This window comes from Danio rerio, chromosome 10 (assembly GCF_049306965.1).
Source record: "Danio rerio strain Tuebingen ecotype United States chromosome 10, GRCz12tu, whole genome shotgun sequence".
In the NCBI taxonomy this organism is placed as follows: domain Eukaryota; kingdom Metazoa; phylum Chordata; class Actinopteri; order Cypriniformes; family Danionidae; genus Danio; species Danio rerio.
In genome coordinates, this window is record NC_133185.1 from 3,613,784 (window position 1) to 3,630,464 (window position 16,681).

The 16,681-nt window shown below is 38.4% G+C and overlaps 1 protein-coding gene across 1 annotated transcript; it reads left to right on the forward strand.

The window, feature by feature from the left end:
- The first annotated feature begins 5,884 nt into the window (after positions 1-5,884).
- On the forward strand, positions 5,885-16,137 carry hic2 (hypermethylated in cancer 2). Its single transcript, NM_182869.2, is given in 2 exon segments — positions 5,885-5,984; positions 14,134-16,137. A coding segment is annotated over 1 exon segment (1,683 nt). The 5' UTR covers positions 5,885-5,984; positions 14,134-14,163; the 3' UTR covers positions 15,847-16,137.
- The last annotated feature ends 544 nt before the right edge of the window (positions 16,138-16,681 follow it).

A 16,681-nucleotide genomic window follows, 5' to 3' on the forward strand; every position in this document is an offset into this window, starting at 1 on the left:
AGCTGTTACACTTCGTTTTATAAGTTATAGGGTCTTGGCTGACATGCACATGCTAAGTACGTCCTAGGCGAGTTAGCAAAACAGTACAACAATACAATATATTATATAGTGTCTTATAATAGTAACTTATATATACAAAATACCAAATAACTGACCGAATGGACAACTAGAAATACACATGACGACGTTTTAAATTTTTAATCTGTGTATGTTATTTAGGGAAATATTAGCTATATTTCTCTAAGTAACTTATTAGCATACAATTTACTACGATTTAAAACTGTATGGCCTGCAATTTACTTCAAGTAAGTAAACTAAAACAAGTCCACCAGGGGGTGTAAGAGCACTTCAATAGTGCTGTACACTTACCAAAAGATGAACATTTACATGTGAAACATTGGGCTACGTCATTATAACTTCAAGCCTGACATTTTAGGAGTCTGGTTTATTATAGCAATGTGATGAAAAAACAGATATACTGAAGAAAGAATTAAAAAGTAAAGCTGATTTTTTTAATCTTTCTGTCAGCATATGCTTGGTTCTGTTTCCTTTTCTATACGTCCATACTTCCCTTTCTATACATTCACTTACTAGACCCATTTTTTCACTTCTTCTATTTTAGAGGATATGAACCTGTTAACACCACTAGTTAACACACAACGTTACAACGTTACGTATGTTGCTTCACAAACCTGTTGTTCTGGTTGGTCTTTCACCAGGGGCTTGAAAACCACCAGATGTATTCACAAAAGCTTACAACATGCCCAACATTCATGGTTCAATGTATGAAATACAAGAAGTAAAATCCAATCAATAGATTTCTTTGAAACGACAGGTCTACAGGTATCAGTTTTCAAGATGCTTTTTTATTATTATTTTAGCAAGGATATAAAAGTTCTATATAATCTATAAACACCCTGCTGAAAAATCCAACTTAAACCAGCCTAAGCTGGTTGGCTGGTTTTAGCTGGTTGACCAGGCTGGTTTTAGAGGGGTTTTGGCCATTTTCAGCCTAGCCAAGCTGGGAGTCCAGCCAAAACCAGCTATATCCAGCTTAAACCAGGCTGGTCAAGCTGGTTTTAGCTGGATTTGGCTGGTCATTTTCCAGCCTGACCAGTTAAGACCAGGCTGGAAATGGCTGGAAACCAGCCTAAAAATGGCCAAAACCCCTCTAAAACCTGCCTGGTCGACCAGCTAAAACCAGCCAACCAGCCTAGGCTGGTTTAAGCTGGATTTTTCAGCAGGGCATTCAAAATCTCATAGTTGCAATAATGTTAAAGTAGTTGACACCCTAAAGCCGACTTAGAAAAAATTGATATCTTATATAAATATTTATTTATTCATAAATTTTCTTTTTGGCTTAGTCACTTATTTACCAGGGGTCGCCACAGCGGAATGAACCATCAACTAATCCAGCATATGTTTTACGCAGCGGATGCCCTTCCAGCCGCAACCTAATAGTGGGAAACATCCATACACACTCACATACTACAGCCAATTCAGCTCTTCCAATTCACTTAGCACATGGACTGTGGGGGAAACCGGAGCACCCAGAGAAAACCCAAGCCAACAGGAGAACATGCAAACTCCACACAGAAATGCCAATTGCCTCAGCAGGGATTCGAATCAGCGACCTTCCAGCTGTGAGGCAACAGTGCTAACCACTTAGCCACTGTACCACCCCTATATAGAAGTACATGGTCTAAATTGGAATATATTAAAACAACATGTTCCTTGTCATTCACAAAAGGCATAAATTGGTTTACTTTGTCTACACTTTAAAATGACCACAAAAAAAAGTAAAGACAACAAATTTTTTTGTTGATTTAAAGTATTTTAATAAGTTAATCCGGTTTCAACTAAATATATTAAGTAAATTTACTTACTTAATCCCAGGTCCACTTATAGCTGAAGTTATAGCCGAAATTTAGAGTCACCATGTTGGTATTTTATAACATCTAGTTTTTATGAGGTGAGTCGTTAGCACAATACTTAAACCCCCAACCTGGAAGATCAGGACACACACACACACACACACACACACACACACACACACACACACACACACACACTACTGACAATTAAGCTTACCCAATTCATAGTCTTTGGACTATGAGGGAAACCAGAGCACCCAAGGGAAATCAACGCCAACATGGGGAGAACATGCAAACTTCACACAGAAATGCCAACTGACTCAGTCGGGCCTTGAACCAATGATCTTCTTGTTGTGAGACGACAGTGCTAACCACTGAGCCACCCTCAAAGTTTAACTTGTCAGTTTGATTGATGTAAGATGTAAAAAATGGTTCATTTGATTTAACTGCATATTTTTATTTTAAGTCAGCAAGATTTGTTTACAGTGTACTTTAAACAGCGATTATAAGCTTTTATTTTATTTATGACCTTGGCTTTTATTCAGAGGTCAACATTCTCAGTGCACTTTTTTTGGTTTCAGCATTTTTCTTATAAAAGTATTTTGCTAATAATTTCAGAATTTATGAACCAAGGAATTTTACATGAATGATTTTCTTTAATGTATATTTACCATTTTTTCATAGATTTTTTTATTATTATGTATGTTAACAGCGTACAGTTTATATAATTGTATATCAGGGTGTCCACGACGTCTTAAAAAGTAAAAAACTTAATCGCACGCCTTAAATAAGTCTTAAATTTACTGAATTATTGTCTTAAATCATTTTAAACAGGTCTTAAATTTCTTTTGTTTATGTAAAGCAACTCAATTGATCTGACACACATCCAATGACCAACAATTCATCTCAATACAACTTTTAGCCAAATCTATTCATAACTAGTATTAAAGTTTGCTGTGCATATAATTAGTTTATACATTTTTTAAAGAGTTTTTTTTTTTGTGCATGTGCATGTATTCAACTAGGATCTGCTTAATTTGATATATTATATGTGACTAAGAAATAACTCATTTAAATGCATTTCTTGATGGGACAAGTAAATTAATTTTCTTTTCTGCTGGGCCATTAAAAAATCTTTAGCGTTTAGCCGTAAATAAGTCTGAAATGTAATTCCTGATGGCCATAAAAAGTCTTAAATTTGACTGGGTGAAACCTGTAGAAACCATAGGCCCACACGGAATCTGCGCGGGCAGAATTCCACAGATTTTCCGCAGAATTCCGCAGATTTCTGCAGATTTTTATCCCATCATTAATTCTGTATATTTACTCGAGTAAATGTTGAAATCTGAATTTATTCAGTTTTTATTCAGTGATTTATTATTTTTATTTCATATATTAAGGTTTTAGTTTTGATACTCCGCTGGATACTCCCAAATAATTCCGCAGATTTTTACCAAAATTCCCTGCAGAAATAGCAAATAACGTCCGCAGATTCCATCTGGCCCTGCAGGTAACTATATATATAGCCTATGTTGTAACCGGTTTGAAGGTTTCATCACAGTTTCTCCAGTCCTGCATTGTGGCAAAGAATTGGTCAAAGTACAAATAGTAAACTGGAAAACATATACATAACTAGACTAAAATACTACATGGAATAGTTAGCTAACTTAGAAAAACAACCAAGACATGGAAATTCTTTAATAAAAATATATCAATATTACACATACCTAATCATCCACATGCCATAAAACCCAAAATGAAGATTGGTACTTTGATCAACTATAAACAGATTTTAGGCTTTTATCAGACGTCAACATATTTTTGCAGTTTTTGGGTTTCTGAATGAAAACATCTTACAAGAAAGAAAATGACAATGTGAGCTTCTACAGCATTTAGTTATAATCTATGACTTTATGCACCAATGTGTTTTACATGAATACATTTCTTCAATATACTTATATATTTGTCATCCATTCATTATTTTTTATTGTGTATGCTAATAGCTTACGGTTGATACAATTGTATGTCGAGGTATCTTAAAAAGTCGTACATTTCAAAAACAAAACTGTAGACCTTAAGAGGTTACACGTGAAATATTGTCTTGGTGACTTTTTATTTTTAAGTCATGTTGAAAAAGTTGCATGTATACAACTAGGGTCTGCTTGATTTGACACATTATTTAAAATAGTGGCTAGGAAATTCCTCAATATAATGCATTTCTTTATGAGGCAAATAAATTATTCTTTTTTTTTTCTGCTGCGCCATTAGAAAAATCCTTAGTGTTTAGCACTACATACAGCTGAAGTTTAATTCTTGATGTCCTTAAAAAGTTTTAAATTTGACTTAGAGAAGCCTGCAGAAACCCTGGCATATGGGAAGCTATGTGTTAGCTATATACAGTACAGTTGAAGTCAGAATTATTTGCCCCCTTTTAATTTTTTTTCTTTTTTAAATATTTCCCAAATGATGCTTAACAGAGCAGGGAAATGTTCACAGTAAGTCTGATAATATTTTTTTTTTTCTTGAGAAAGTCTTATTTGTTTTATTCAGGCTAGAATAAAAGCTGTTTTAAATTTTTTGATTGTTTTATATTTTTAAATATATAAAGTTTTATATTTTTTGATAGTCTACAGAACAGAACAAACCATTGTTACACAATAACTTATCATTCCCATTATTTGGTAAATATTAAAAAAAATAAAAATAAAGGGGGTTAATAATTTAATATTATTTAATAAATCTTTTTTGTTTAAATGCACCAAAAACATTGCCTATTTTAACAGAGAAATTGATAAAAATAGGCTGTACTCAGTTATGCTATATATATATATATATATATATATATATATATATATATATATATATATATATATATATATATATATATATATATATATATATATATATATATATATATATATATATATATATATATATATAGAGGAGCTGTGCTAGTCTTGTCTGGGTGGGTAACGAGGATGGAAAAGTATGTCTGATTTATTACTTTCTCGAATTTCTTCCTTTTTTTTTGCAGGAAAATGTCTGTAAACCTTGTTTGATGATTGATGAAATTGGTGAATAATCATCAATATACATAGAGTATATTTGTCGTTCATTATTATTTCTTGTATTATGTATGTTAATGGCGTACAATTGATTTAATTGTATATGTGTTAGTCTGCAGTGCTCAGCATAATTGACCTCATTTTGAAAATGAAATTTTTTATCAATGTCTCAGTGACATAAGGCAGTGTATTTTGGTGCATTTAAACAAAACAGATTTATTAAACGGATATATTTAATAAAATAATATTTAAGTCACAGAACATATTTAGAAATTGAAAGATAACATAATTAAAATCGAGCAAAATATAAAACAACCTACAAAATGTTTTAATGTTTTTGCTTTTATTGATGTTTCCTCTTTTTAAAATGGTTATTAAATATTTTTATATACATATTAATATTCTTTATATTATTTTTAAAATATATTTTAATATATTCAATTTGGGTGTACTAGTTTTAGAACCGTTATCATGAGTTATTTTTTAGATTAGCTCCAGATTTGGCTTCAGTACTAACTAATCTAAAGCACAAATATAATATTGTAAAGCTTCCTATTAAAAATATGAATGTAAAAGGCAGATTTGTGAAGGGGTGAACTCATATATGCTGAGCACTGTATTCGCAGTTTCAAGTTTTCCTCACATTTTCTCCAGTCCTGCATAGTGACAAAGAATCGGTCGAAGTGCAAACAGTAAACTGGAAAGCGTATGACTAGACTTAGAAACGACAGCAGCATGAAGATGATGCAGGAGCCACAGTCGCACGCAGGAGCATTTGGATTGCAAATGTGGCAGCAGCAGTGGCAGGTCATGGCACGTTACACCATTTCAGCAGCCCTGGGCTGTTTAGGCAAATGAGAGTGTGTGGCTGGCAGAGGCAGGGCATTTACCCTCTCTCCCCCTCTCTTTACTGCCTCTTATTCAAATTTGGGTCAGGGGTGAGGATTTCTCACGTCACACAAGCTTGCAGGCAAGATGGCGCTCGGAAAGCTGTGAGATGTGAAAACAGAATGACTGTTTGAAGAGCTTCTGTCGATGCATTAAGGTACGGATACTTCATTATTACATTCGCCTTTGGTTGTTCGCAGCGCGGGACGCGTGGTTGCGGTTTAGCTGGGGTTTGGGGAGGCTTTCTTGTCTTGGTTTTCAAAGAAACACTGATTCCTCCAGCGCAGGGCTCTTATCGCGTGCCCACTGGGCTTTTAATGCACACACAGCGCGAGCGCAGCCTGGCAGAGGCAGGGTGTTTGAGCAAAACACTCATACCTGCTTCAGATTCGAGAATCGAATTAAACGTGAAATCGGAGTATGCTTGCGTGTTTACACTTTAGGGAAAACGATCCGTCGCCACCTTGATGGCAAACCCCGATCAGTGGCCCTTTATGTGGACAGCATTCCTGGTTCACCCCTCCCTCTGTGTGTGTTTTACCTTTAACGTGTGTAATGCTCACGTACGATGCGTTTTCGTTGTTGATGCACGCGCTTTTTTTTATTTAGGATGTTTAATTACGCTCGTGTATAATGTGTATGACGTTTTGCATTGTTAATGCATGCATTAAGAAGCCACAATTAAGACGTCAAATGTATTTGTTTCACTTAATGTGAGATGAAAATCGCAATGTGAATGATTATAAAACCCCTTTTATGCTGGAATATGTCGAGTCTTGCCTGATGTGTGTTGCTTGTACCGTTTGGGTAATGATTTTATTGCGAAGCAACCCTGGTAGAGTCATTTTACTTCCCTTTGCCGTAATGCTCACCCTGAGACAAGCAGTGTAAACATCAAGATTTGGGTGTTGTGACAGGTTATATTTGCCTGTTACACTGCAGCATTTACTGCATGTAAAAATGTAGACTTTTAAGATATTGTTTGTCTGCATGTACTTCCATCCCTCTTAATGAGAGGAAAAAAATAAGTGCTTTGTTTATGCATTTGTTTTACATCATGAAGAGCTTCTAAAGTGCTGTTGTGGCCTGAATTAATTGATGCATGAATGTTATATTAAATTATTTTACCTCTGTATCTTGAGGAGTGCTTGAAGGACCCTTTTAATCTCATCCATTTTAATGGGCTGGGGGAGGGGGCTTGTTTTACAGTGGTGGGTGGCTTTAGATCAGTGCCACACCATTAAAGTAACTCCCTTTCTGGGTGACAGCTTGCTTGAATAAGACAAATAAGAACAAACATCTTGATGGGGTGGGGAAAATGCACCTTAAACTCTAATCTGCGTGGTATTGTGACAAGGTAAGCAAGGTAACCTGCAGACGCTAGGAATGAGGCGCTGATGTTTAGGTCCATGGTCCAGTAGGGCTTATCTTTCAATTGTAGAGGTGGCGTCCAAACGATTCCCTGCGAGTTCGGGCTGGCCCTGTCGTAATTGTTTTGTTGTTCCCTACAAAGGTCAGAGAAAATGAGAATAAAAGATGTGTTTAACAGATGTAGTGGCATTCATGTTAAGATCTAATCAATACCCCCATGAAAGGCAGCCCTCGGTTTCTGCTTTGAATAATGCAGATGATCAGATGTATTGAGTGAATGGGGTGGGAGCGGCGCGTAAGACAGTTTATTTAGAGCCATTATCATTAAGGTCATTATGAATCGCGTTGTGGCTTTTGGATTGAAGTCTTGTTTCACGCCCTGTTGAGTGTTTTTGAGAGACGTTTGACTTTCTAGAGGCGCTCAGTCTTGTTTGTCGTGAAATGTATGATGGTTTTGACAACTTTATCTGCTCATCTGGTCATGCCAGCTGTGCTAGTCTTGTTTGGTTGGGTAACGATGATGGGAAAGTATTTCTGATATAGGCATGTGTCAGTATAAAATTCTGACGGTATGATAACCTTGGATAAAAATTTCTGGCAGTATTGTGATTACTGCTCTAAAATATACTCTTTTTTTTTTAAATGTTTGAGTTAAAAGTAAAACTTTTTTTTCCTCTTTTGAACACAATATACTTTATTTTGAGAAACATTTAAAATATTTTGGAGCAGTAAACATGTCAGGGTAAATCATTCAAACGAATCGTTAACATCTGCTGTCTATATTTATTTCAAAAACAGATTGTTTTTTACAATTTAAAACGGCATCATTGGATATATTTTCTGCTTGAGATATGCACTGGACACACGAGACTCACGCATGAACATTTACTTAAAGGAGAAGCACCACCGAAATGTCTATATTGCAACAGAAACCAAACTGTTAAACATATTCGTGTGGAATGCCCCATTTTTAATGTTATCAGACAACAATATTTATCTGGAGAGACTTTAAAGGAAATATTTTTAAATGTGAATCTATCTAAAATTTTACAATTTTTCTCAAAAGGAAACCTTAAACTGTTTTAATTTTTATCTTGTATATTATCGTTATTGTTATTTATGTATTTTACCTTGGACATTATTGATTGCTGTTGATGACTTTTAATTTGTAGAATATTTTTATAATTATAGAAAATTGGTATTTATAAAAAGTGATAAACTTGATCTATTTTCTTTTTGCCATGACATAGCCATAGAAGCTGAAATGGCAATAAAATTAAATCCCTCTCTCTCTGCTGGAGATACTGTTGTCCTAAAAAGGAAAAAAAAAGTAAATAAAAAATGGTACAGATATCTTAGGAACGGTATTGCAGAAAATTTTGAAGCCTTGACTTTTAAACCTTGGTATACTTTGAAAATGGTTATCATCCCATGCCTAGTCTGTCACTTTTAAAAAAAAAAAAAAGTTTCTTTTTTTGGCAGGAAAGTGTGTGTAAACCTTGTTTCGTCTTCTGTTTTTATGCTTATGTTTAATTGTTCTGTTTAACCCTTTTGGCCAGTTTAGATCTGCATACTTGTCTCAGTGCATGCATTGTGTACATGTTGCTTTAAGGCATCACCCCGTGTTTAAAATCTTGTCTAACATGCTTGGCATGTTTATTGACTAGATCCTTTCAACCTGGAACCTTTTAACCACTTCATGGGCTAAAAACCTACATCGCATGGGTGTGCGGAGATGTTGACTAATACGAATGCGAGTTATTTATTGAGGGTTATTCCAGGGTTGCCCAATCTGCTTGAGTGGTTGTTTTTGTCCCAGATTCTCTAATCGTTGATTACTATCACAGAGAAATAGCGTCTCTCTTACACTGAATGTTGTTTGTGTTATGATCTTCGGTTACATTTTGTTTAAAGTAGAAGCGCTACTTGGTTTCACAGATGAGTTTGATATCTAGTTTCTCAGGTATTCTGCGACTTTTAGCCCAGCCCATGGATGACATGAATATGAACCCTGATTTACTTTCGATTTATCTGCAAAATACTGCAGCGAGCGCCTGAACAGATGCAATAAGTGCCCTGCTGGTTTAAAATCAGTACGACTGCATGTCAAATGATCAATAACGTAAACACAATGCTAGTTGACTTTTTGGCACGATTGATTTAGTGCATGATTATGGTGTGCGATTTCTTTCCTGCATGTTAATCCAAACTAAAATCTTAGGTATTCCTTCATCTGTCCTTTGAATTCATTCATTTATTTTTGGGTTGTTGAAAGGACATGTCACAGTTCATAAAACTAAATACTGTACAATACAATAAACCCTTATCTGAGAATGGTTTCATCGCTATTCAGCAGTTTTCATCAACAACATAAAGATATTTACACTCGTTTTTACTGGGAATAAAAAGCCCAAATTTCTTTATAGGACAAATAGGGCACAATATTGAATTAAGTGAGGATAGCCAGTGGACCAAGGCTTTGAATTCTTCAGATAAGTGATATTGTGTTATCCCTTAGCTAAGGTCGCTCATCAGATTATTTGGATCAGGTTTGCTTGGCCTGTGTCTCTGGAGGCTGGTGGTTGGTTACAGTAAGCACTTAGATCCTAATGTCTGCAGGCATTATCTAAAGAAGTGTTAACCAGCCTCTTATTAAACTCCAATCAATATTTGGCTAATGTGGAAGTTTTAATAGTCTTCACCGCTCACTGAAACATTTGTAAAATCGCCGTAGGGAAGATATACTATCCTGCATCTCATGAATAATGTTTTGTTTGGCCAATGCTCTCTCTCATAACAGCAAAGGTGCTCTCTGTGTTTTTATGGCATTAAGACAATAAAATGTGTGGCCTCGGGGGTTCATGCCACCGGATAAGCTTGTTTATGAGGTTAAGCGCAGTCCTTGCTAGACTTGTTTACCTGTGTTGTTACTGGTCGGTTTTGCACTTTGGCTGTTTTTCAGCAATCTCTCTGATTAGAGTTGTTTCATCTCTGGGATGGGACTTCTGGTTTTTGAGGAGAGGTCAGAAAGTCAGTGAAGCGATTCGAAGACTAGCAGAATCTTATCAAGACTTGTGTGCAACTACTAGATAAATGCATTTTTCAAATGTCCCTTGTCTTTTGTTGTTTGGGCAGCGGATTTCTGGTGCTATCAAAGTTTGACCAAACAGTTGTGGTTTGTCGTCATCTATGTCTTTCTTTAAGCGTACTATAGTGCTTTAGGCCTAAAATTACCCTGGGAGATTGTATCATGAGGTATGCTTAGTTTTAGGGCTGGGCTTGCTAAACTAAAGCTTATTTAGTTTTTAATGTGACAAGTAAATGGAGACTGGGGAAAAAACTTTTCAACATGAATGGTATTTTAGTTCACAACTACATTCCTTTTGTAATGTAGTACCGTGTTTCTCAACCACGTTCCTGGAGGACTACCAACACTACATGTTTTGGATGTCTCCTTTCTCTGTCACACTTATTACAGGCCTTTTAGTCTCTGCTAATGAACAGAATCAGGTGTGTTTGGTTAAGGAGACATGGTAAATGCGATGTTCTTACTGGAACGTGGTTGAGAAACATTAATGTAGTATGATGATTTTGTCTTTATAGTTGCCTGATTTTGAGTCTTTTTTTTTTTTTTTTTTTACTTAGCCGTTTAAAACTGCTGACTTTGGTCTATTTTTTTAGTAGCATTTCTATTCAAGTGATGTACTAGTGGGAATGTAAAAATATCTAGTTAAATAATCAGTCATTAGTCTGCTTTAAGCCTTTTTAAGCTTAGATTTTAAGCTTAAAATTAGTCTGATTGTTTCCCTGTCTCCATTATTGGTTTTGGCTTAGTTGTACATTGCCGTCTCAAATTGACTGTTAATAGTTCATCTGTTAGATCCAATTCACTGTTACAACTGATAAATAATCAATGACGCATAAACAGACCTGCAGTCACCATTTAATTGATTTTTTTAGAAAGTTATTTCATGCTTTCATTCAAATTGACACAATTATAGATTTTTATCGACTCATACAATGGCATGCCCTTACAATAAACATACAGAAGTAGTTTTCAATGGGGTGTTCCTCCACCCTTGCTAATTTCTGCCAATTAGGCACTAAATAGTCACAACATTGCAAACGTGAAACTGTGCTTGGGCATTGTGTAAAGATAATTCCCTGTTTTTCCCACAGACACGCCAGTCCTGGCTGGTCTGAGTGGCAGAAACCCTCTTTGCAGCATAACAAAGATTCTGCTGCAAGCTAGGGCCTGTTTGTCCTGTGGAAAGGGTGCTGGTTTACCTGTTTCCCACCACACCCTTGGTGATATCCCAGCTCAGGTTTCAAGCTGTCTGTCACACAAACCAGTCAGTGACGTCCACTAGCCTGTTTCACCCAACCCCCATATAACAACAAAGGGACTGACCCTGGAGGCTGGCATTAATGACTGCTGGCAGGAACGTTAAGCTATAGTGGCCGCCCTCAGAAGAAAAGAAATTGTGTTACTGTTCAAGTCTTTCATCCCTTCTCTGCTTTTAGCTGAAAGTTGAGCATTTGAGCACACTTGAAGAAAAAGATGCCAGCTTATGCATGCTATCTGAAGGTCTTTTTACTCAAGTGTGCTCCAACCACTTAGGCCCCGTTTACACTAATGCGTTTTAGTTTGAAAACGCATAAGTTTTGCTACGGTTACGCCAACCGTCCACACTACGCCGGAGTTCTCGAGCGCCGAAAACGGAGCGTTTCGAAAACGCTGGAGAGGCCGTTTTCATTTTGAAACGCTGCTGCTCCGTCTCAGTGTGGATGATGGAAAACGGAGACATCTGAAAACGGAGGCGGGGCTGCAGACGTTCGCCTCTCTGATTGGGGCTTTTCCTGAATATTAAGTAGCCTAACACACACTTCAGTCCTGAATCTTCTCCGTGTAAGTTCAGACTTCGCAAGTATGATCAAGGCTGCAGTCTCTTCTTCTCAGTTTGATATGGAAAAGCAGACTATACCGAGGACACGGGTAAATCTTCAAAGGGAACAGTGTACTTTATAACTTCATTCACATCACCCTGGCTTCGTTGTTTCACTTTCTCAACAATAAAATGTAAACATGATTGAAGGAACTGCCTATTTTCATTTTAATATTAGCAACTTAGACAGCAGACATGTTGAGGCGCCGTGCTGCATAAGATGAGCGTCATCTTCACTGTCTGGATATTTATAACAAAACGGAGCCGATAACAACTGCCTCCTTTCAATTTCAGTGAAAATACGAAACATCCCCTCTCTTTTGCTGAGTATCAGTTTTAAGAATCGATAATGGCCATTTTAAAAGTATAACATACAATAAGTTTATACATTATAGGAAATAAAGGCAAGCGATCAGTCAATATACAGAATGTACGTGCTTGCATTAATCATTAACTTATCTTTGCGCTCAGCCAAAACACGTTACCTGAGAACAAGTAATAGATTCCAATGCCCAAAGTCAGGGAATATGTCGTTAGATAAAGACAACAAGATGAATGAAATATCCCGTTTAATAAATATAGTGAGATTAGATCCAGCGGGAGATGCTTGATGAGAAGTCCGACTAGCAGAGCTCTCATCTGGGTACATGGGCTGCAGCGCTTGCCCGAGAGCGTCTGTGTGGTCACGTGATGTGCGTTTTCAGCGTTTTGGTGTGGACGGAGAGCAGTTCAGAAACGCTGGGTAAAACGCGAGTGTGGACGCGGATCGTTTTCATTCTAAAACGCCGTTTTAAAACTAAAACGTACTAGTGTAAACGGGGCCTTAGGTTTGTTGAAATTTATTGTAGGAACATAGCATTTCTGAAAAGTGTACGACTTTGTGAAGCCTGTTCTGGTTCAATATGTTATCTGACGATTATGATTTGAGTTTGTTAATGGCTTGGAGTTGCTTTTAGTTTGTGTGTTTGCTTTTACCTCATTTAGGCCCTGTTTACACTAATGCGTTTTATTTTGAAAACTCGTACGTTTTGCTACGGTTACGCCATCCGTCCACACTACGCCGGAGTTTTCGAGCGCTGAAAACGGAGCGTTTTGGAAATGCTGGAGAGGCCGTTTTCATTCTGAAATGCTGCTGCTCCGTCTCGGTGTGGATGGGGGAAAATGGAGACATCTGAAAACGGAGGCGGGGCTGCTGAGATTCGCTACCTGATTGGGGCTTTTGTGTCATTGCGTATCCTTCCCTTATTCGTCAAGCCCCTATCACATGACTATAACACACGGCTTTAATGCTAACAGAAGACAGCAGACCAGCCTTCACTGTAAACAACAACATGAACACAGAAATGGGAGCGTTGTTTGCACTATTGTCTGTTTTAGGCACCATTATGCAGTTATTCATTTGTTGCATTTAGTAACAACTCGACCTCGTCGTCTGTCCACAAAAATACCTCTCTTGCTTTCTTTGCCATCACGTTCATTGTTCAACCGGCGTTTGTTGACTAACAATAACCAAATGCCGAGTGAGACACATGCTTCCTGTTAATACTAGAATGTGCATGCCCAGAGTGTGCGAATGGTCACGTGATATACGTTTTTGGTGGTGTAGTGTGGATGGAGATATGTTCATAAACGCTAGGTGAAACGCTAGTGTGGACGTGGATCGTTTTTGATCTAAAACGCTGTTTTAAAACTAAAACACACTAGTGTAAACGGGGCCTTAAAGCTCATTTGATGATAGTGCCTGAATGATGGTGCCTCTCCCCTGTGATCAACCAGCAAATAGCAGTGGCTGGCACATAGCTATTGTGATTTAAAACTAAGTACTTCAGTTTGTAACTTATTTGTCAGCGTGGGTCAAAAAAATCATTATAGTGTCTGCAAAGTTAGCAAATGTACTTGATGTGAACTATCTGATAAGTGTTTGATGTGTAGCATAAACTTGTTTTGCAACTCCTGGTACTAACTTCTTTTTTTCATTTCTCTGTTTAGGTTTTGTAGGTGAAGAAAAAGAAGTTGGAAATGGAATTGCCAAATCATGCCAAACAATTGCTGCTGCAGCTAAACCAACAAAGAGCCAAAGGTTATCTGTGTGATGTGATCATAGTTGTAGAAAATGCCCTTTTTCGAGCACACAAGAACATTCTTGCAGCCAGCAGTATCTACTTCAAGTCCCTTATCCTTCATGACAACTTGATTAACCTCGATACGGACATGGTCAACCCGTCGGTATTCCGGCAGGTTCTGGATTTCATTTACACTGGCAAGCTTTTGTCATCTGATCAGTTCAGTGACCACAATTTCAACGCTCTTCTAACAGCAGCAAGCTACCTCCAACTTCACGACTTGGCTGCTCTCTGCAGGAAGAAACTCAAGCGCAATGGGAGATCCCTCCTTAATAAACCAACCACCCCTACCAATGGAAGAACTTCTAGGAACCAAAGGCTGTCCTCTACACCTGTAACTCCAAACCAAATGTCAGGGTTAAAAGACAGTGAGAAGACAAAGAGGCACGAGGAGCTTATCAAAGATGACTTGTCAGAGGACGAGATGTTTGCGAGAAACACCCACTGTACAACTTCAAATTCGCTCAGTCCCTCTACGAGTAAGAACGGAAGCAACGGCAGTTGTGGCATGCAGGAACTTGGTTTAGACCTTTCCAAGAAAAGCCCCTCAGGGAGCACAGCCACTGAAGAAGTAAGTCCCAGCAGCATCCCACAAGAATCACCTCAGTCTGCCTCAGAATCCACAGCCAACAGTGCCTCATTTGATGAGAACCCCAACACGCAGAACCTCACCGCTGGAGAGCCCATGGAGCTGGGCGTAGGAGAATGTGAAGAGAGCCAACCACCTCCAGACGTCGACCAGCATAAAAGCTCCCGGCAGGTTACCCGGCAGAGGCGGCAGCCCAAGAGCGAAGGCAAAAAGGGTGAAGACATGGAACGAGTAACTTTACCAAACGGAGTCTCCAAAAGATTGAAAGTGGCTGGAGAGAGGCTCCCTGCTGGTGGGAACGGCAACTCCGAAGTATCCTTCCAGTGTAAAGATGAAGAGGAAGGCTTGGAGAATGGACAGGAGCAGAGTGAAGAGAGTGGACAGAGCGAGAACGAAGGTGGGCGGAATAGCGCCAATTACGTGTACCGCCAGGAAGGTTTTGAGCCCGCCCTTGGCGACAACCTTTACGTTTGCATCCCCTGTGGTAAAGGCTTCCCGAGCTCCGAGGAGCTGAATGCCCACGTGGAGACCCACACAGAGGAGGAGTTGTATATCAAAGAGGAGGATGATGATTCTTATCCAAAGGAAGATGAAGTAGAAGCGGAAGACTTGTCTTCACAAATAACCCAAGTCCATGGCACCGAGACGCGTCGCTTCAGCTGCTCGGTCTGCAACAAGAGCTACAAAGATCCGGCCACTCTTCGTCAACATGAGAAGACGCACTGGCTCACCCGTCCCTTCCCCTGTAACATCTGCGGCAAGATGTTCACCCAACGTGGCACCATGACACGCCACATGCGCAGCCACCTGGGGCTGAAGCCCTTTGCCTGCGAGGAATGCGGCATGCGCTTTACTCGCCAATACCGGCTCACAGAGCACATGCGGGTTCACTCAGGTGAGAAGCCGTACGAATGTCAGCTTTGTGGGGGCAAATTTACCCAGCAGCGTAACCTCATTAGCCACCTACGAATGCATACCTCCCCATCATAAGCCAAAGACACCTTGAACAGGAGACCCTCAGCAAAAAGAGTCAATGCACACCTCTTCCATTTGAAGTACACAGCAAGGAGCCAATAACCCAAAGCAGGATCCTCATCTGCTGTAAAGTGTAGGAGGAGCCTTTCAGACAGAGAGCCCCAACAATGGAAAGAATTAACCGATTGGTATGAGTTTATGGGTTATGATTTTGTTTTCTTTTTGAATGTTGCTGTGAATGTATAACTGGGGTACTAATTTTATATATATATTTTTGGTTTCCTGGGATATTGTGACCACTCCCAACCACTGCAGTCCATACATTGCTTTTATGATACATCTTAAGTCTATGTGGTCTGTCTGGTTGTTGTTGTTTTTTTTTTTTTTTTTTTGTGTCCCAGAAATATTCCTCCTTTCTGTTCTTGGTCATAAATTCTGTAAATCCCTCTCTACGGTTTTGGACTTGTAATGACCAAGTACTTGTATAAACAAAGGTTCAAGTTCTTTGAAGTGTCTTCTAAGGGTCTCAAAGATAGCGTTGTCTTTTAAGTGGTGTTTCATAAAAGCTTTGTGCATCCAACCAAACATTTCCCAGTATACCTTCTCGGCACATCACATCCTCTGGCTTTGTTCTAGGTGTAGCTGGGAAACAGGGCCTTTACCATGAACACCCTGCTCCTACATCTGGATGCAAGCCAATGGCAAAGTGGTGTCGAGAGGCCGTGGGCATATTTTGTCGTTTACTCAAATATATATATATATATATAGGGTACTCAAGTATATAGGGTTTTACTCTCAAAGAAAAGCCAAACTTAAAGGTACTTGTTTTTAGATTTCTTTAGATAACTTA